The sequence below is a fragment of the Trichosurus vulpecula genome, chromosome X, assembly GCF_011100635.1.
Source record: "Trichosurus vulpecula isolate mTriVul1 chromosome X, mTriVul1.pri, whole genome shotgun sequence".
In the NCBI taxonomy this organism is placed as follows: Eukaryota; Metazoa; Chordata; class Mammalia; order Diprotodontia; family Phalangeridae; genus Trichosurus; species Trichosurus vulpecula.
Window position 1 is genome coordinate 45,509,827 of NC_050582.1, and position 21,271 is coordinate 45,531,097.

General features: G+C 48.2%; 1 protein-coding gene across 3 annotated transcripts; it reads right to left on the reverse strand.

Moving 5' to 3' along the window:
* Nucleotides 1–696: 696 nt before the first annotated feature.
* UTP14A (UTP14A small subunit processome component) lies at nucleotides 697–20,975 on the reverse strand. Of its 3 annotated transcripts, none has more exons than XM_036740250.1 (15): nucleotides 20,908–20,975; nucleotides 19,300–19,375; nucleotides 17,965–18,035; nucleotides 17,383–17,447; nucleotides 16,059–16,201; nucleotides 15,104–15,259; nucleotides 10,923–11,042; nucleotides 10,697–10,791; nucleotides 9,600–9,723; nucleotides 9,436–9,513; nucleotides 8,169–8,541; nucleotides 5,516–5,928; nucleotides 3,451–3,644; nucleotides 3,112–3,211; nucleotides 697–1,474 (listed from the first exon to the last, which is right to left on the reverse strand). In XM_036740250.1, exons 1-15 carry the CDS (start codon nucleotides 20,931–20,933, stop codon nucleotides 1,211–1,213), a joined length of 2,298 nt encoding a protein of 765 aa, XP_036596145.1. In that variant the 5' UTR covers nucleotides 20,934–20,975; the 3' UTR covers nucleotides 697–1,210. The 3 variants fall into 3 exon arrangements, with proteins under 3 accessions (XP_036596145.1, XP_036596144.1, XP_036596143.1); XM_036740249.1 differs by having other exon boundaries at nucleotides 19,300–19,378; nucleotides 20,908–20,972; XM_036740248.1 differs by lacking the exon at nucleotides 20,908–20,975 and adding an exon at nucleotides 19,551–20,045 and having other exon boundaries at nucleotides 19,300–19,378.
* Nucleotides 20,976–21,271: the final 296 nt, after the last annotated feature.

The window sequence follows — 21,271 nt, forward strand, 5'->3', positions numbered from 1 at the left end:
CCTTTCAAGGCCGTTCCTCAGCAGCCATTCATAAAAGAACCCTTAATGATAAGACATGAATCTGCCTGGCTTCCAGGCAGCTCAGGTCTTCAACACAACTGCCAAACCCAAAGCCAAGTACAGAAGCAAGCATCTATGGAAGTTAGGAGGGAGAGGAGAGCTGCCTAATAGAGGGTGACTCTCCAAAGCAGGGGCAGAGGGTAGCATGGGATTCAGTGCTCCTCCTAGGGGCAAGGAAAGAGATTTGTAGCGTTCTGTGCCTAGCCAAAGTGGTCCAAAAAAAGACGCTTCCTCTTTCGAGCCCTGGAGAGAATTTCCTGGATCACAGAGTTCCAGGAATAGCCTCATCCTTTGGGGGCATCCACTTCACACATTTCCATCAGTGTGGAAGAACAGGACAAGAAAACCCCAAATTCCTCTGAAACCAGACTGGAAAACTTCAGTGGAATGGGAAGACTCAGTGCCAAGTATCTGACCCAAGGTCTAGCCCTGACGGTGCCACTTGGGGAAGATTACCTTCTCTCTGGGTCTGTTTCAGATTCCTAGAACATTAGGACTCAAAGTCCTTAGGGATCACTTGACCAGGGGGTGACTTATTTTTGTGTGTTACAGGCCCCTCTAGCATTCTGGTGAAGCCTATGGATCCCTTCTTAAAATGTTTCCAAATGTACAAGAGCTATAGGAAACCAGACAAATTGAAATACATTTTTCCCCCATCCATAGTCACACAGACCCCAGTTAGGAACCCCTGGTCCAATTGGACCCTGTCATTTTACGAGGTGCCTGAAATCCAGAGGGGGAAGGGAATTGCCCAAAGTCAGTTAATAGCACAGAGAAGCCGTCTGCTCTATGGGGATGCTTTTTCTGTTCCTTTTCCCCCTCCCCCAGAAAGGGTCAGAGAGAATGGCTGTGAAAATGCTGTCCAGATGGATGGAAAGTATTATTAAATCTGCTTTGCACTCCAGATTTTTCTTCCCCAACGTGGCCCCTATTAGGCCACCTGATGAGCTCCCAGTCAAGCAGGAGTTGCGAGACCTTCGGCAGATCTGTTTGACAGTAAATAGAGAAAGGAGAAGCCTGGAAGATGATGTGATCCACTGAGCTCCATTTATAGGGAAGGTTTGCTTTATTTCCAGGAGGAGGCAGCATTATCACCCGGGCATGGTGTCCCAGCACCAAGTTCTCTTGGCCCTGGGGCCAGCAGTAGGACTTAAAGGGCTTTCTTTGGCCCTCTCCTCCTATGGTGGGCATGCTGTCCTCCTGTTCTCTGTAGGGTTGGAGGGCCCAAGCGGGAAGGAGAAGACTCAACATCCTTCTCCTTTATGGGCTCAATGATGTGGCCAGGTTTGGTCACCACGCGGGGAGCGGTCAGCTTCTGGAAGGCCCTCTGCGTGTTCCATGTGGTGCCCACTGGCGTCTTGATGGTCTCTTCAAACTGATACTGGTGGGTGAACGGGAACGGAAGCACATTTACCTGCAGGAGATGGGAAAGGAGCTCAGGCATGGGGCCCAGGGCTCTGGATGGCTCTAGGTTGTGTCAGCAGGGTGTGGAGCTGGAGAGAGAAAGTAGGCATGTGGCATTTTGGCAACATAGTGGGTTACAGAAGGTATGGGCCACAGGGGATGGTCCTACATCAGGATTCTATAGCAGAGAGGCAGTGTGATGTAATGAAAAGGGCCTTGGATTTAGAGGCAAAGGACATGTGTTCAAATCCCAGCTTTCTGGCTTATTTGCCTGCATGGTCTGGACAAGCCCTTTCTTTGGGCCTCAGTTTCTTCATCCGTAAAATGAGGTATTAGATTTTCAATCTATGATCTTGTGAATGACTGGCAGACAGAACACTAGATTCAAAGTCAGAAGACCTGGGTTTCAATTTTGGCTCTGACACTAGGTGTCAGGCCCTTGAGAACACCCAACTCCAATCTAACCTCTTTTAGGAAGCCTTCTTGGGTGCCTCTGACAGGACTTTTGCCTCTTAGTCCTGACACAGCACTTTGTTTATGCTTCTCCAAAGTGCACCCAAGAAAGACCGAATGGAGAGGGGGATGGGGAGGGGAGGAGAGGGGGGAAGAGAGGAAGAGAGGAAGGGGGGAGAGAGAAGAGCCCAATCTAGACTTTTTATCCAGGTCAAGATATAAGACTCAACCCCAAAGTACACATGTACTCTCCTACTCCAGGAATTAGCAGGGACTTTTCACCTTGGAAAATCATTGATTGCTTTGAGGGGTGTGTACCTCTGGCTTATGAAAAAAATGAAAACAAGGATTTTCTCATGCCACTGATTAGCTACAATCCTTGGACTCAGGCTAGCTCCTGCTATAAAGCCCAGTTTGGAGAGATTATTCTCACATGGATTCTTTCCATTTGGTCTGTGAACAGCTCCTGTATCTGGGATTCTTAGATTTACAGAGCTTTAGAGGTTATCTAGTGACCCTGCCCTCCCCTACCCCATTCTATCCTCAGTCTGGTGATCAAAGCCTCTCTCATATTTTCCTAGGCCTCTCACACCTGAGACCCTAGATGCTCTGTGAACAAGACCGACCATTTTCCCTGGCTGTCCCCCTGTGCCATGAATGAATGCCCTCCCTCCCCTCCCAGCTTCAAGTCCCAGCTAAAATTCCACCTTCCTAGTCCTCCTTGGGGCCATCCCTCTGAGGTTATCTCCACTGTCTCTTGTCTGTGTACACCTGTACACAGATGTTGGCATGCTGTGTCCTCCATTAGACTCTGAGCTTCTTGAGGGCAGGGAAGACTGTCCTTGGTATTTCTTTTTATCCCCAGCACTTAACATAGTGCCTGGCACGGACACACCCAGACACTCTGATCACAACCCCTGGGAGGCAGGTAAAGTGTTGGGGCTCAGAGAGTTTAAGTGATCTGTCCTAGGTCACACAGCTACTGTGTGCCAGAAACAAGATTTGAAGCCAGGCATCTGCTCACTCTGAGTCCTGTGTTCTCGACTGCATGCTGTTGGACAGTGTACTCTATATGGCACTGTGCTGCCTCTCATGATCCAGGTCCTATAGCTAGGGCAGAAACACGTGTGTGAGGCAGTCAAGGCTTCCATGACAGGTACAGGTCAGCGGCCTGTCCTGAAGCCACCTCCCTACCTGGTGGGCCACTGCCCAGACATTCCGACTCTCGTTGATGACCACGTTTGGCAAGCGCTTGTCTTTCCTTGGAGCGACCTGAGGGGCTTTGATGAGAAACCTGAGCAGCAGAAAATAAAATGGCACAGTTCAAGTATGGCTCAGAGGCACCTGAGAGGCAAGAGATGATTGTGGGTCCTTTCAGCTGAGGAACCCTTTCCCTCCTGAGGCTCAGTATCCCTACCTGGAAAATGGGCAGAACAATTAACTGTATTCCCTCCCTCCCACCGTTGCTGTGAGGAAGGCACTTTGTAGACTTCAAAGGGCTCTAGAAACATATATAAATCAGATGGGCCTTACCGGCGTCTCTTCTTGGCACTGATCACCAGGCCCGGACCACCCCACTGTCCCCAGCCTGGCAGGCTCAGGTCAATATCTTTTGGCTTGCTTGCTTTCTCAGCTTCGCGTTTCTCCTTCTGGAAGTCAGCGATGACATCGTCCCCAGCGAAGGCCTCCTTTATTATCTGCTTTTGGGTTACCTCTTCGTCACAGTCCTGGGAGGAGACAAGAGCAAGGAGCAGATGGGAGTGCAGGTTGCCAACTGCTAAGCAGCATGGATCGCCTGGGGTGCCAGGTTGTGACCCTGCAGCGCCCCCTGGGGGAAGCACTGAACAATGGCCTGTGTGTAAACTGGGCGGAGGAAAGGCCTGGTTCACCAGATCTGGCCTGAGTAGAGGCTATCTCCTCCCCACCTTTCTAACCTCTGGAGAGGCTAAGGAGAGGCTAGGTGCAGGGTCCTACACTCCAGGGGAGTCCTCTTGGCGGGAATCCACTCTGCCTCCTTGCCTTGAATAGAATCAAAACTCTAGAGCTGGCCAGAGGTTTCCAACACTGGAGATCTCAGGCCCAGGCTCTGGCCAAGGTTTTCAGGCCCGTCCTACAATTCACTCTGCATTGGAATCACTCCATTGTCTAAAGGAAGCTTTTGCAATACATTAGCTCAACCCAGAAATCAAAGGAGTCCTGGCTTTCTATGGATAATGCTGCCCATGCTTTCGAGCCTCCGGCAGGACTCAAACATCACAGGTTTTGGAGGGCACGGAGCCATCCAGGCCAAACTCCTTCTTTGACACCCAGGCAAATCCTAAGGTTGTAGTAAGTAGTGAAGATCTAAAGCTGGGAGGGTTTATTTGACTAATGCTGGATGACAGGATTCCAGAAGCTCTTGACAGGTTGGAACACTGGGGTGGATGGCTCCATGTGGCCACAGCCTACCTTTTCAGATTTACAAACCAACCAAGCAGCCTTATTTGCTGTTTTCAACATTTCATTTCCTACCTCCATGCCTTACACTGGTTACCCCCTACACTGGGAATGCCTTCCGGTCACCTCTGCCTCTTAGAATCCCTAGTTTCCTGTAGGGGAAAGCTCAGGTACCACCCCACTTCCTCTTCCTCAGAAGACTGCATACACACTTAGCTTTTTACGTTTCATCCCCACAGGCGAGAGATTCTTAACCTTTTCTTTGTCAGACTCCTATCGATGGGCCCCTACTCAGAATCATGTTTTTAAATGCATAAAATAAAATATGAAAGACTACAAAGGAAAACAATTACATTGATATAGTTATCAACACCGGAGAAAAAACTAAACAAGTTCCTAGTGTCCAGGTTAAAGGCTCCTGCCCCTAGAAGAACATAAGCTCCCTGAAGGTAGAAATGACTTTTTCTATATTGTCTTTAGATTGATTCTCAGCATTTACAGGGTACAGAGCTTAGCAAACAGGAAGCACTTGAGAAATGTTTGGTGGACTGGATTAGCAGAGCTCACATTTGAAGCCAGGTTTTAGAATCCTAGGTGACTGGGGAGCAGACACTGCCTCGGCCACCCTGCCCCTGGAATTGAGAACAATGTTCTGCCCAGCCAGTCTGGCCCCCATTCGCTGCTACTGGTACTGCAGGCTCTGCTTGAGGGGATCTGGGGATCAGCCAGGTCTCTAAACACCCCCACTGCCCAGCCCCCCAGCAGCCCAAACAGTAATACTAGGGACACAGTAACAGGATGCTAGATTTCGGGTTGGCTCACCCAGAACAGAATCATAGCTGTTACCTACACTGATGACCTGGGGGACCACGGGCAAGTCACTACTTGGCTTCTCTGAAAAAGGACATTGCACTAGTTTGAGCTCTGGGGTCCTTTCCAATACCAAATCTCTGATTCAATAATTGCTTGGGTTCCAGGGAATCTGTCAAGCCACAGACCCACTGAATTTGAATGAAAGGTCTGGTTTGAAATACTGCAGTGCCCCCTAAGGCCTCCATAAAGTCTCTGCCATCCCTGAGCCTTAGATGAGGCCCAGCAGCCAGCAGGGCTTCCTGGCTCGTACTTTTCTCCCCACAAGGGCCCTGGGCCCAGACCCACTCACCTCCTCATCTACAATGGTGGGGACTGATAAAGAGGTGTTTGCCTTGTGGGTCTTCACAGTGATGATGCTGTGCAGATCAATCATGGGCTCCTGCTTCATCTCGGGAGGACTCCTTTGCTCAGTCTGACTACGTTGCTGCTGCCTTTCCACTCCAGGCCTGAGCTGTTTCTCTCCTTGGCTAACTTCTCCCATGCCCAGTATCTCTAGGTCCTCCATGGTCTGTACTCTCTCTGGCCTCTCATCTAGCAAGGACTGTTCCTCTCTCTGGATGCTTGGCTCACTGGGGGGAGCTGGAGCTGAGCTCACACCCTGTTCTCCATCTTGCTTCATCTTCCTGGCCTTTTGGTTTATATGCTTAGAGAGGGTCCTCAGTTCAGCTAACACCTCCTTGTCTTCCTGCGTCCTCCTAGGTTCTAGAAAAAGAAAATCAGTTATTAGGGAAGGGAGACAGAAAGGTGCCTCATCATTGAACAACTGCTAACCACCCATGGGTGATGGGGCTTCTGTGAAAGATACTTCTGGGATGGATGAGGGAGTCTCTATATGCTGGACTTCTGGGACAGTTTGCAGCCCACTGCCTGTCAAGTGGTGGGCAGAGGGGCTTAGTAGTAAAAGCACTGTAGCTTTCCCTTGAGTTCTATTCTCAGCTTCACCAATGACTCACTAGATAATTAGGCAGGGAAACTTGCTGCCGTGGAGGACCCAGGGGTCAAAAAAATAGGTGGTCTCTGAATAGCAGGTCCTTTTAATTTATGCCCTGCTGTTTACAAAGGCCAACAGAACAAATACTATTCACTTTGAAACTGGAATCATTCCAGATTATCAAGCAGTGCATTATCATCCACTGGCTCATTCATGGAACTAGAGGCAGAATTTTCCACAATGGATGCAGACAGCTTACCCTGTCTAGTTACCAATGACACCCCAGTTTCAGAGGTTTCAGAGCTGGAAGGGAACCCAGAGGCCCTCTAGCCCAACGCCTCATATTAGAGAAGATGGAAAGGGACAGAAAGGGGTTTGCCCAAGATCCCCCAAGAGGGATGCAAGGTGAGAGTTGGAAGGGATTATCCAGTCCAACCTTTGATTCTGGGGATGAGGAAACTGGGAGCTGGTAGTGGATATCTATCCATTCATTCATTCATTCATCCATCCATCCATCCACCCATCCACCCACCCATCCATTGTTCACTTTGATCAGAAGGTACAATTCCTTCTTTTTAGCAGGTAATAATAACAGGGAGCATTCATACAGCACTTTAAGGTCTACAACGTGCATGCTTCATATATCATCTCATTTGATCTTCACAACAACTTTGGGAGGTGGATGCTATATCATTGTCCCCACTTTACCCATGAGGAAACAGCAGCTGTGCAAGGTGAAGTGACTTGTCTAGGGTCACAGAGCTGGGAAGTATCTGAGGCAGGATTTCCTGACCCCAAGTCCAAACAATCTACCTACAAGACCACCTTGCTGCCTCAGAGCTGGCAGGAACTCAAGAGACCACGTAATGCACAAATGAGAATTCCTTCTACAACATCTGGACAAGCAGTCCCCCACCCATTGCTTTCAGACCACTGGTGAAATGTGTGCTGCCTCCACAGGTGGTCAGTTCCTTCGGCTCCCGATAGCTCTAACTGCCAGAGAGTGAGCAGGTGCCTGCTTTCAGAAGTTCTATTTAAGTTTTTGTTGGAGACAATTGAGCAGCCTAGCCCAAGCCTATATCTCAGGACCCGACACGTGATGTTCAGTTAGAGGAGAATGTTTTTGAAATCAAGTTTTACAGATGCCTTTTAGCATCATAATCATTTCCAGATTAAATATAGTCCACCATCACTGCCACAAGCCTTCCCTTGCAACAAGGAAAAACAGGTAAGTGAAATCACCTGACAGAGCAGTGTCTCAGAGCAAAGAAAACATTCTGTGCCCACAGTGTCTCCCACTTTGTGAGGAACGGGGAAAGAAGTACTTCCTGACCTGTGCCCTGGGGCCCAGATGAGCCATTATAGCAACATCGTGTTCTAGGGGAGCTTGTCCCCTGACAGGCACCTTAGGTGGCCCTGGCACTCCAAACCTATAGTACTAATGCCCTCATTTTCCCTTAAAATCATGTGGCTTGGTGAAACCACAAAAGCAGACAACTGTGGCTAAGGAAGGGGCTTCTGCCCAATGAAGGTCCTGCCATGCATTCTGAATGAGAGCTGACGCTTTTTGATTCATCAAATGGGTGGATGGTACACAGGGACAGATTTGGGCTTGTTGCCAAGAAAGACCCAGCAGTCAGAGCTGTCCCAAATGGAAAGGGCTGGTGACCTTAAGACACAGCGGGTTTCTCCTCCAGGAAGGGCTAAAAAGCAAAGGCTGGGGGGGGGGGCAGGGAGGGAGACAGGATGGACGGGACGGATGGGACAGGGGACTGCTTTGGTGATACAACCCATCCCATAAAGTCAGCACAGCGCCCACTTCTAAAGGGCTCTTACAAGGTTTTACGTGTTGCTGCCCCTTGTGACATCAAGGCTGTGAGACAAGCTTTACTGCCCTCATTTTAGAGAGGATACTGAGACTGTTCTTCAGGAAGTGAAGGGTTTCTTCCCCATGGGAGAGACCACACGGAAATGATTCTTATGGCGCCAGAGAATTCTCAGAGTGGCTTACCTTTTGTTCTGTGTCCCTGCTTCTGTGACCCCTGGTCAACCTTTGACCCTTTCCGAAGGGACCGCCTCTCTTCCACTTCCTGCAGCAGTGTGTCCTCCTCAGCCCTGGCCTTTTCTTCCTCCTCAGGCTCAGACTCAGACTCTTCACTGGCAACAGGCTTCTTCTGGATGTGAGAGGCCTTGGTGTTGAGCCCCCGATTTTTCTGCATCCAGGGGTTTGGGCCGTCAAGGCTCATCTGCACTTCATTCACGATGTCAGGGATAAGGCCGCTGTCTTCTTTAGCGTCTTCATCATGCTCACTGTCAGAGGGCACCTGAAGTTTCTGGGTCAGTTCTTTGTTCTTGGTCAACTGTTCCTGCATTGCCTTACGGGCCTGAATGAGACACAGCAAGAGGGAGTGAGCCTCAATCCTAGGGATGCCAGTGCCACCTGGACCTGGGCTCAACTCACCAGCCTGAGAAACTCAACTGTGCTAAGATATTATCGACCTGGAGTCAGGAAGCTTTGGGTTCCACTTCTGCCCCAGACTATAAGCTGTATGGCCCTGGGCAAACCACTTTCCTTCTGTCTCGTTTCCTTACCTATAAACTGGAGATAATAATGCCTCAGCACCTACTTCCTGGAAAGCTCAAATGCATTTTTTTTAATTTATTTTTTTATTATTTCCACAAGATTCTGAGTTACAAATTTCCTCCCCATTTCTACCCTTCCCCCCCATCCCAGGATGGCATATATTCTGCCCCTTTCCCCAGTCTGCCCTCCCTTCTGTCACCCCCTCCCTCATCCCCTTTCCCCTCAGTTTCTTGTAGGGCAGGATGGATGTCTATACCCCATTGGGGAACTTTTGTTTGATCAAATAAATGAGTTGAAGCACATAAAGCACTCTGCAAACTCTAAGGAGCTCACAGAAATATCAGTTACTATGAGAACTACAAAGGCAGCAGCAGCGATGGTCGGAGTCATAGCTCCAGGGCTGCAAGGGACCTCAGTTTTTTCAGAGGAGGACAGAAGGGCCACGGCCCATGGAGTCACAAAGACAAATGGGGAGGGACATGATTTGAATCCTAAGTGGCAAGCTGGCAAGGCCTTCAGAGGCCACCTAGTCCTAACCTCCTCCAGAGTGTCCAAGTAAAATTAGCTACCTCATCTACCCCAACTGATGCTATCTTGGCAGCCACCATCCCTGCCTCTCTAGACTCTGCTCTCATCACCCTTCTACTCACCCCCCGCCCCCCACATCTTCTTGGTCACCCTGATGCTTACTTACCTCCAAGTCATACTTAGCCATAATAGCTTTTGACTTGGCCCATTTCCCGCTGTTCTGGTGTTTGAGGCTCATTCGCTCCTGAGAGAAAGTACAGAGAGTGATGTTCACATGGTTTGGGGGAAAGTGTGCTGGGCCCCAAGAATAGGAGGAGAAGAGAAGCCTACCTTCATCCTGGCCTTTTCCATTTTTTCCAGTTCTTCCAAGGCCGCGGTGGGATTGACCTTCCACAATTCTTCAAACTGCTTGAGAGCCTCCTTGGCCTTTCTTTTCTTTAGCACTTTGCGAAACCTGGGAGAGGACGGCCACAAAAGGGAGAAGCCACAGTGATGGTGAAGTGGGGCCACATCCCAAAAGCCAGCTTTGGGTACTGGCCCCTCTCCTGAAGAGGAATGTGGTCCCTTCATCCCACTGCTGGCAGCCCCCAAGCTCCTACAGTTGTCCTGTGGGAGGGTGCGGTGGGGGGGGCGATAGAATGTAGGGGTGGCTTACTGCTTCTAGAAGACTGAGAAAGAGCCAGCCCCTGAAGAGCTTCAAGGTGGGGTGAAGAGGTTATGAGCTGAGAAATCCTACTAGCCTATGACACAGGGCTGACCTCTCCTTGGGACTTGGGCAAGAGGAGGTCATTAAGCCAGGGCTAATGAGCAACGTTTTCTTCCTTTGACGAAGTAGAGAAGGCACTATCCAGATAAAGCCAGAGAAGGTGCCTTTTAAGCAAAAAAAAAAAGGATAATGGTATTTGGTCTGGGCAGTTGAAGGGGAGTATCACCTGGCTGGAGAATCCCCTGCCCATCCACATGGCCCCTTCTACCACAGGCCTAGGTCTGGAGCCAGAGAATCTTGGTATTGCTTCCAGCTTGCTTCCAAACTACTGGCCAGTAGGGTACTGGCCAAGTGCTTTCCCTCTCTGGCCTCTCAGTCTCCTCCTCTCGAAAGCAAGAGGGGTTGGACTAAAATGGTCTCCAAGCTTCTTTCTAGTTCTAAATACTGAGATTCAAAAGATCACTGAGCCCAACCCCCTCGTTTTCCAGATAAGGAAACTGAGGTCCATAGAGGGGAAGTGATTTGCCCCCACACACATGCATGTAGGAGGTGGCAGAAGTTAGGACTGGAGGCGGGGCCCTGTGCTTCTGCTGCTAGATGGCACTGCCTCTGGCCAGTGGCAGCACTTTCCCTTAGGGCTTTACAGCACAGCAAAAACCAGGCTGTTTCCCTCTAATGGAAAGATTCCAACCAGCACAAGCTACCCAGGACCTCTTCTTACTTTTTGCTTTTGATTTTCTTCTCTCTTCGAGCCCTGGCCTCGTAGTAGGACTGCAGGGCCCGGGCTTTCTGAAGCTCTGCTCGGCGCTGCTTGGCCTACGGTGAATGACAGGAATGGTGAGCCCAGGGTTGCTGGGTACCTCAGGGAAGAGAGCATGCTGGAGATGCTTGCCAAGGAGAGGGGAGGAAGCTCAGGGGGAAGGGGGCCATGGCAGTCAGGCACTTACCTCCTCCAGGCTCATGGCTTTCAGGGAGGCCTTTTCCACGGGTGTCAATAAAGGGTCAGTCAGAGGCTGCTTGTTCTTGTGGAGGAGGTTAAAAATTTCCTGTTCCAGGGGAGTTCTTGCCTACATAATACAACAGGACACAGCAAATCTGAGCAAGGCGCCCACACCTTTCCTTCCTACCTCCACCTGCTCTATGCCACTGGAGATGAGCTAGGAAGCTGGCCAAGGCTGGCCACCCTGGGCCAAAGGCGAGCAGCGGAAGCTGTAAAATAGCTTGCTTCCTCGCTCTTCAATACCCTGGGGGGGGTTCTCCTCATTCCGATTTTCAGCCTCAGGGGCCAGGGCTGCTCATGACCCAGGAAACCACAGAGCCACCATCAAGGAGTGAATTTGGCCAACTTCCTCCAAGATCACACATGCCCCACAGTTCTAGAGTACTTTAAAGCTTAGCAAAAAGCTTTCCTCACAGCACCTGAATAGGGAAAGGGGGCCTGGATTCGGAGTCAAGAACATCTGGGTTCACATCATGACTTTGGGCAACTCTGTTCTCTTGGCTTCCCTTCTCTGTAAAACAAGTGGGTTGGACTAGCTGGTCTCTAAGGGTCCTTCCCAGCTCAAAAATGGATGCTCTGGCGAGGTTTTGTCAAAGATAAAAACTGAGGTCCAGAGAGGCTCATGGCTAGTTAAGTGTCAGAGGTCAAACAGAGGCCTCCTGATTGACCAAACTGGGCTCTTGCTAAGGCCTCTCACCTGCCTCTTGCTCTGATGGAGAGATGATTCCCCTCAACACTCCAGATGACCATAAACCCACTGCAAAATGTTCTCCATGGCCCAGAGCAAGATCTCCCCACCCCGCCCCTCCAAATTGTTCTCTAAGCTTCAGATCAGGTCTTTCCCTTTAAATTTACTTTCTAGAAGGATGGTAAGGTTAGATTTTAAGATCAGCATTCTTTACAGCTGATGGTAAAGCAGGGAAGAAAATCTGGCTAACAGCTTCCAGGCAAAACCCATTAACAAAACTTCAGAACAGCCAGCTGCTACCAATCATGTGGACGTATGTGCCATGATGGGCTATTGTCACTCCCCAGCTCTGTATTGTTCACTTGTGATGGGATCAAACAAGAAAAACAAGGCATTTTTAGGCACACTCTCTGACTGCTGTGTTCTAGTGGGTTGTTTTTTCTTTTTTAAATTTCCTGAGCACAAAAGGACGTTGTCTGAACAAAAATATGACCTTCATGTAATTAGCCTGTTTCCTGACAGTTCAAATTTAACCCCAGTCATTTCCTCACTCTGCCTGCAATTCCCTAAACTCCACAGTGCATTTCCCACCATGACTTGGTTCTGTATGTAGGAAACATATGGGCTGCAATACCAGGAGCTGGACTGGAAGATCTGGAAGGCCCTTTCCAGTTCAAACTCCTAGTACTATCAGAGTCAATTCATCTGCTTTGTCTTGCAGCGGCAGCTAGAAAAGATGGCCACTGATTCACCAGGCTCAGCGTCTCCAATCCTCAGATATACACCCCCAACTCCTCTTTAATCACACAGCTTTCCTTAGTGAGAAGAGCTGATCACGATCATGATAAAAATGATAAATGCTGGGGCAAATTTGGAAACAAGGCTTCTTTATCACCTACCTAGAAAATGGAATTTTCTGAAGAGCAAAGGTGCATGGATGGCAGGGCCAAACCTTCGATGTCAAAGCTTTACAAATGGAATCTTTCCTGACACAGTTCACAATCTGCCACTCCTGCCTACCTAGAGACAGCCTTCGTGAGTTACTGAGACCCAAAGAATTCTTCACCTCTGGGCTAACCTAGCTCTTCTGCTCTTAGCTAGGCTGGGCCTCACTTCATGACACACAGTTCACCTACGGACCCATGCTTTTAGCGTGGGAGGATCTGTCAGGGCTTGTATTGTGCTGGCATGGCCAACAACACATCTCTTAAACACCCCAGTGTGGTAGGGAGGGAAAAGAGGCCAGATTTTGAGACAACCTGGGCTCCCATCCCATCCATCACTTACTATCTGTGTGATCTCAGTCAACACGCTTCACCTCCCTGGCCTAGGTCCTCTGAGGCAAAGTCTATAAAGACGAGGGTCTCTTCCTCTGGAAAATGAGACAGTTGGATTAAATGGCCTCTGAGATCCTCTCTAGCCTTATGACTTACTCAAGGACCCCTCCATAGAGTGGCTATGGAGTCCTGACAAATGAAAAGCTACAAAATGGTTTCCAACTATCATCTCCCTATCTTTTCAGTTTAAAAAAAAAAGAAAAAGAAAAGTTAACTAAAATTCTAGGAAATAGGAGCAAAGTCATAGCATACAACTTGAAAGATTCACAGTCCTCTGAGAACTGTTTGGTGTTAGCCTTTTGTCTGAACAGCTACAATGAAGAGATCAAGTGTCTAAGAAGGGAAGCCTGGAGGTACCCTGGAGGCCTAAACCAGTGATGTCAACTTAAATAGAAACAGGCACCACTAACATGCCCAGAAAGGTCCCTATGAGTCACATATTGACTTACTTTTAAAATGTCATGTTATTTATGTTTAACTGGATCTCTATTTATTTGCTGAATATTTCCCTGTTACATTTTAATCTAGTTTGGCAGTACTAGCATGTGTGTGTTTGATACCTCTGGCCTAAGCCATCCTGTAGGTAAAGTGCTCTAAGTTGAAAAAAAAAAAGAAAAACAAACAACAAAACAAACAAAAAAACCAAACAATACGTAACCCACAGAACCTCCACGCCCAATATGAATGCCTGTTATTGTTCTCTTTTGTCTAATGTGTCACAATTTCCCCTCCTGAAAGTGAATTTTCAGGCGTGAATGCTTTCAAGGCTTGTGTGCCCCACATCCAGTACCCAGGCACCATGTAAGTTTCTGGGGCCCATGCTGTGCTCAGAGTAAATATGGCAGCCTGCACATGTTCCGGGGACAGCCACCTCTCTCTGTTGCATAACATCCTCATCCTCTTACCAAGGGAAGATTGCAAAATGTTGACTCGTTGATTATTTCCCTTCAGCTGTGACTCAAGCCAACAAGAGGGTTACTGCAATGAGCTGTTCTATGTTTTCCTCTCTATGCTGGCCATTCAATGTACATTTGTAGATGCTCTAGGCCTAGTCCCACCTTCGATCTCATGCCTTGGATTGACTAAGAACTGGCTGTTCTGCAGTTCACCATGGTCCAGTTTTAAAGAGCTACCTTGTCAGTTTGTCACTCTCACAAGGTGTTTCATTGGAGAATCCTTCTTTCTTTCATGAGAGGCAGTATAGTACCTCTAACACTCTCTAGCTGAGGAGACTTAACCTGTCTGAGCCTCAGTTTCTTCCTCAGTAAGATGGGGATGGCAATGTCTCTGGTACGTGCTTCCTGGGGTCCTTGTGAGACTCAAAAGATATAATACATGCAAAGTGCTTTGCAAGCTAAAACCCTCTAGAAATATCAGTTATTACTGCTATTTCTTGGCTGTTCTGGGAACAAATTTTTGAGCTCTGATATGGACATGCCCCAGAGGCAGAATTCAGACAAAGGAATCCCTGCTTCCTAAGATCACTCTGAATGTGACTGAATTTCTCTGCCCTTACAATACCAGAATCAAAAGAAGTCCTGGGATTGGAATAGACTAGAGGTGTCAAATTTGTCACCCAAACTACTGGAATCAGATTAAAATATCACTGAGAAATGTTTAACGAAACAGATAAAAATACGACGCAACAAAGGTAATGTTAATTTGTGGTTTTTGAAGGCAGATGTCTGCAGAGAAACACCTGGAAAAATGATGGCGTGTGCACAGAGAGGATGGAAAGGCCAGCACTAAACCTTTCCCTGGTCTAATATCAGCATCTGTAACATGAAGAGGATAGGCCTAGACTTGCAGCTCTAAAAATCTCTCCAAGTTATGTTCATTGGCTGCTGTATTCGTGACAGGACAGAGATGACCCGGCTCCCCACCTTCCTCATGGACACAATTCAATGCACTGGAGCACTGAGCTAACAGGGAGGGCAGCTAGAAGGACCAGATGAGGTAATGGACTCAAAGCACTCTGCACACGCTGGAATGCTAGACAAATGGCAGCTACTACTATTACTTCTCTACAATGGGATTTCGGCCATCTTGAGCCCTGGCACCTCCCTCCCAATGGAAGCTTGGTTCCCCCTTGAGCCAACGTACCTTCCAGCCCCCGAGCACCTCCTCGATAGGGGCATCTAGTACTTGCTCCTGCTCCAGAGGAAAGACTAGCTGTGCTGCACTCCGGTTCTTCAAGACTACTGGGTCCCACTTGTCCATGTCTTGGGAGGTTTTGTTGTAGGCAGCTTCCCTGTGGATCTGAAAGATGAAAAGTAGCCAAAGCCCAGAGCTCAATGTCAAAAGACCTTTTGGATCTGATCAGAGAACTCAGAAGGGCAGAAGTTGGCTTTTATCATGTTACCAGGACTCCAAGTTCCCCCGAGATCCTGAATGTCCAGTGTCTTGCCCAAAAGCCTGAGCTCTTGAGCACATTTTCTTAGACTTAAATATCCAGACTGTCCATGTATTGCACTGATGTCCACAAAATTCTCTAAGACCCAGAGGAAGAGTTCTAGGAGTCCTAGATGGATCCTTCCTGAAGGATTTATGGAAATCACAGGACAAGATGTACACAGAATGAGGGGCCATCGATGAGCTGCAATCTGAACCAGCAGAATATGAGATCACTGATCCACTGAGTTACTACTGGCCACCTGAAGTTCTGGGCTAGGGGGGCCAGGTTCTCTGATGTCTGATTCTGGCTGGCTCTATGAAAGTATCTTCTTCTTAATGAAACTGCTGAAGCAGAGGCTGAGAGCCACCACCTCCAGATGGAGAAAGAGAAATGGAGCTGAAATTGAGATGTACCCGAAGTCTACCCCACGTGGTAAGAAGCACTCAGCCTGTTCTGTAACAGAATTCCCAATGACTCTGTCAAAACTGATCCATCTTTAGTACAAGGCCTCTAAATGTGCACTTTGGTAAGGATCAGGTTAATGAAGCTGGCTTCTTTGAACTGCAGGGGGATTCTATAGGTCTGGGCCTTTTCTATCAAATTAGCCCATCTTGCCATCCCAATTCTTTCCTCTCTCTTTGGGCTATCTTCCAGATCACTCACCCGTTCATTCTCCTCTTTGCTAAGGGGTAACTCCACCGTCTTCTTATTTTTGACCTCCTTCAGCTGCTTCTTCACAGTGCTCAGCGAGGAAGAAGGCTTGATGGGTGCCAGCAGCTCTGTGAGTTCCAGCTTCTCCCCTGTCCCTGTACAAACACCAAACTTCTTAGGAGGGGCCAGAAGGGAGGCAGGGAGGGAGGAAGCAGGGGGTGAAGGAGACTGCTCCTGGGACAGTGAAGGTGGGGAGGCTGGGGTAAACCCGCTCACCAGAAAGCAGTGAACAAAAGAGATCACGCATGCAGAAAGTGCTCAGCACAGTGCCTGGCATATAGCGGACACTCCTTCCCATTCTTTTCACCATAAGTCCTAGCCAGACTGAAAGCACTGCTTTTCCAAACACATTGAACAAACTGGTAGAAACATATTCACATTTTAACACCTAATAAAATGCCCTTAGGCATTAGGCTTGCCTCTAATGAGGAAGTCTAGTGAGGAAACAAAAGCAATATTAGCTATTACTCACCTGGCCCAAACTGTTATTTGCTCTGGGTAAACAAATATATAGCTATTGATGAGGCAGGCCCAGCCACATAGCCTAGGGTGAGATATGGGGGTGGGGGAGGGAAGTCCAACACATACCCCAAATCCATCACTTTTAACTTAGAAGCCAGTGATTGATGGGTGGCTGTCCAAGGTGGGAGAATCTGAAAGGGGGTGGGGCGTGGGGGTGGGGTGGAGGGGAAATATTAGTGAACTACAGATCTGAGGCAGCTAGGTGGCGCAGTGCACAGAGGGCTGAGCCTGGAGTCAGGAAGAGGAGTTCAAACCTGGTTGCAGACACTTACTAGGTGTTTGACCTTGGGCAAATCACTTCACCTAATCTGCCTCAGTTTCCTCATCTATAAGATATGGATAATAATAGCACCTACCTCCTAGGATTGTTCTTATGAGGATCAAATGAGATAACATATGTGAAGTGCTTGGCAAACCTTATAGTACTGTATAAATGCTAACTATTATTACTGTTAGCAGTGGCCACCTGGTCTCCCTCCAGTTACTCTGTCCCTCAATCTCCACGTGTCCTTTTCAGGGCTTCTCATCTTGCTCTCTGCCCCTTCCCTCCTCTTGCCCCCAACCTCTGAAGGAAACTTTGTCCTTGGCACAAGGCAGCTGGTGAAAAAGCAAGAATGTGAAAGTGCTTGCTGCCCACCTACATGCTCTCACATGTAGGCTAACAGTGATGCAAATGATGAGCCTGGGTAGCCTGGGCTTCTGTATGCCCATGACTGCGGAGGCTGACACACCTCTGGCTCTCCTGCTGACTTACCTTCAGCGCTGACACTGAACTCTGACACCTGCAGACTGGCTTCTGAGCGCTCAGCCAATCTCTGCCTGAAATGATACATGAGATGAATGGGAATATGAAAACAGACACAATCCTAACCAGAGGCAACTGAGCATTTGCTAATCTTGACTTTTAGACTTCCCTTCCTTGAAAGTTTGCATAATGAACTGATATCCTGGGAATGACTGGAGAAAGCTCGGAGCCTAGACCCACTGTTACATCTGAGGAATGACTGGAGGAGCCTTAAGGAAGTGAGTTACAGAACTGGTAGTCAGAGGCCCTGGGTCCAAATCCTGGTGCCATTACTTGCTTAAGCATTAAGGACCACCTCAGGAAAGTCAATGACCCTCTATGGCCTTCAGGTGCCTTCTTTGTATACTGACAGATCGGACTAAATCGGCACTTCTTACACTGTGGGCCTCAGCTCCATATGGGGTTTAAGGGGCTGTAAGTGGAAGAAGTTTAAGAAGTCTTGGACTAGATGACTTCTAAGGTCCCTTAGAGCTCTAGATGCAGGCCTTTATCAAGCTAGCTCAAATTCATCTAGTCTCAGGTGCATGTTACCTGTTCTTTCCATCCAGGCCACCAATGGTCTCCAGGAGCTTTCGATGTTTCCTCCCTCCATCATTGTCCTCCTTCAGACAGAAAAATATACAAAGAGTTACTACCCAGTCCAGAGGGAAGTGATGCTTGAGCCGACATGGGAACAGGGTATGTACGAGTGAGCCCTCGATCTGTGTAATGATTGCAAGGCATGGGTAAGTGGGAGGGGAATGATGTGCAGGCATCTCAACATCAACAAAAAGATCAGCTTTTAAGACTGGGTGGAGAGATCAATGAGTAAGGCTAGCAGGAATTCCTGCCAAGCCACCCATCCAAAGGAATGATCATGAGTCCGCTAAGATCTGCTGGGATGTTCCATCTCTCTGTCTTACCTCTGCCTTGGGAGGAAAGGTGATATGTACCTATATGGCATCATTATGTAACAACATGTACTGGCACCCTGACATGTATCGTAAGTCACATAGTTCCTGGGGGTTTAACTTTCAGCTGTGCTACTTACTAACAGTGTGACCTTGGGCAAGTCCTCTGCCCTCTCGGACCCCCAGATTCCTCATCGGTCAAATTAGGGAGATGGACTACATGACCTCTAAGGTCCTTTCCAACTCTAAATCCTATGGTCCAAGATGGACTGTCCTAGGAAAAGAAAACTCCATGTCACCAATACAGTTGTTCTGTGACATTTCAGTTTTCCTGGGAGAAATGATTATTTCAATTATTTGCTTCAAAGTTAAGGATGGTAAGGGATTTGGAAACGACTATATTTGCTAGGGATCCGGTAAGCACATTTTAGTCAGAGGATCATGTCAGTCTCTGCAGAAACTGAAGTTGAGGGAATGGGGAAATTCCGTAATGAGCAGGAACACTAATCTTGCTGTGCTCCCGACTCCACCTCAATTTAGGGTTCTTGAGGGCAGGGAACAAGTCTTCTATTTCTTTATATTCTACATAATGCCCAGACCATATTAGGTCCTCCATAAATATTTGCTGATTTGATTTGGGCAGACAGAGAAAAGCCCAAATATTTACTGGTTCTTTGCTCAACCATTTCAGGAATTTATTACTCATTAGGGAGGAACACAGAGGCCCCCCTGGGAACTTGGTCCACAAGGTGGGTGGGTAGGTGACTATCAGTGCCATGACTTCTGCAAGGACAACTTGGTTTCAGAAGAGCATAAAGAATAAGATGCAGTTCGGGATGTACGTGTGTGTGTGTGTATGTATATGTGTGTGTAAGATTATATTATTACTAAGATTACATATATATGTAAGATTATCTCCCCATGGTACCTTTGCACTGGGGTTTCCTTGAGTCTTGGTTCGGTAGTAGTCACTTACCTCATCTTCACTAGCACTCAGTAGGTAGTCTTTAAGTAAATCCACTACTTCTTCCTGTTGGCTCAATGCCAGAAGGCTGCTAGAAGGCAAGAGAGAAATGTCACTACCTGTAACATCCCTCCTTCCTCAAACAAATTCCAGCTCAACAAAACTATCTCCTCACATGAGCCTGGAACACTGAACAAAACTTTGGAAATCTGTAAAACCGAATACCACCTATAAGAGAGGGACAATGAACAAGAGTATCATACAATTGTGTGACTACAGTTTTTGGTTTCAGTTCCATTCCTCTGTCCTATACTTCCTAGTCCTTCTAGGGCATCTTCTCAGGCTCTAGGGAAAAGGACAGAAAATGGGGACAAGTGGTCAACATCATTAGGTACATTTGTGGGTAACCCTAACTATATCAATAGACTGGGAACTCTTCAAGGTTGGAAACCTCTTTTTCCTTTGAATCTTTAGATACTCTGCTCGATGAATTGAGGTTGCGCAAAATATTTTGTCCAGTGACTAGTATTTTATCAGCTTTTCCAAGGCAAAGAAATTAAGAGCGATGAAGAGAGGTGATTAAGCCACAATCCACAGTGTCTGGCATGGTAAGGGGCAAAATAACAACAAAGGCATAGACTAAAGATATTGTATATACACTTTACTGTTGCAGAAAAGGGCATTGGATCTGGAATTGGAGGACTGGGCTCAATTGATGCCTCTGCCACTTACAAGCCCTGTAACCTTGGGCAAGTCATTTCACCTTTGTGGACCTCAGTTTCCTCATTTGTAAAATGAGGGAGCTGAATCAAAAGATCTCTAAAGTTCCCTTCCAGCTCTAAATCCTAGGACTTCATGAATAATATGACATGCAAAATGACATCATATAGACAACTACAAAATAATATATATCATATTAAAAAGGGTATTAAATGTTGAAGAGAGCCAGTGGGAATAAAGGATTGAGCAGTCAGAGATTGCCAACATAGTGTCTGGCACATAGTAGGGGCTTAATAAATGTTTATTGATGGCTGAAGGAGGGACGAATAAGTTATTCAACAGACACTTATTAAGTACCTACGATTTGCAGGGCACTGCTGTGTTCACACTGGAAGAGGGGGGAGGGGAGGAATACAAAGTTTAGATAAAACTGAACCCCTGGTTCCACAGAACTCAGTCAAGTGTGTGGTAACGGCAGGAATACAGAGAACGGTAATATACGACGTTAGAAAGTGGACAAGTAAAAACAAACTGCTACACTAGCGGAGGGAAGGGAGGGAGTCCTTGCCAAATCAAGAGATCAGAGAAGGCTTTCAGGAGGTGGGGAATGACTAGGCGGTTAGAACAGCACGGCAGAAACGGAGCAGAGGGAAAGAGCCAAATCGTGGAAGTGAGGACAAGACGCGGGTTCGGAACCCCGGGGTGGAACAAGGAAGAGCAAATGTGACCGGAACAAATCGCGGGAAGTGTAAGAGAAGGCAATGGGCGCCCCACACCGCACCCCCCGACCGCCGGAGGCTCCGGCTCCCGCTCCGGAAGGGAAGCCCACGTCCCGATCAGGCGCAGACTCGGCCCCCTCGGCCCCTGCCCCGGACAGCCTAAGCCCAGGCTCGGTCTCACCTCTTTTCAAGGATCTCCCCGTTCATGTTGGCAAGCAGCTGGTATCCTCACGTGGGCCCGGAGTCGGAAGTCCAAGTAACGCTACTTCCGGGTCGGGCAGCCGATGCTTCCGCTTCCGGTCCCGCCTCTAGTGCCCGTCACTTCCGCTCTCCGGGAACAGGCGAAAGTAGGGGAAGAGCCTGACCCTCTTAGGGAGTGACGAGCACCCGGGAGCTTTGAGGCCTCCTGGCCATTCCCTCCGACTCCCTCCTCTGACCCCTCTTTTTCTTCTGTTGGTGTCGCTTCGAGCTCCTCCCGGGTCGTGGTTTCCGGCGACCCGGGAGGCGGGGCCACGCGAGCTACTTACGCACTCGCTGACGACAGA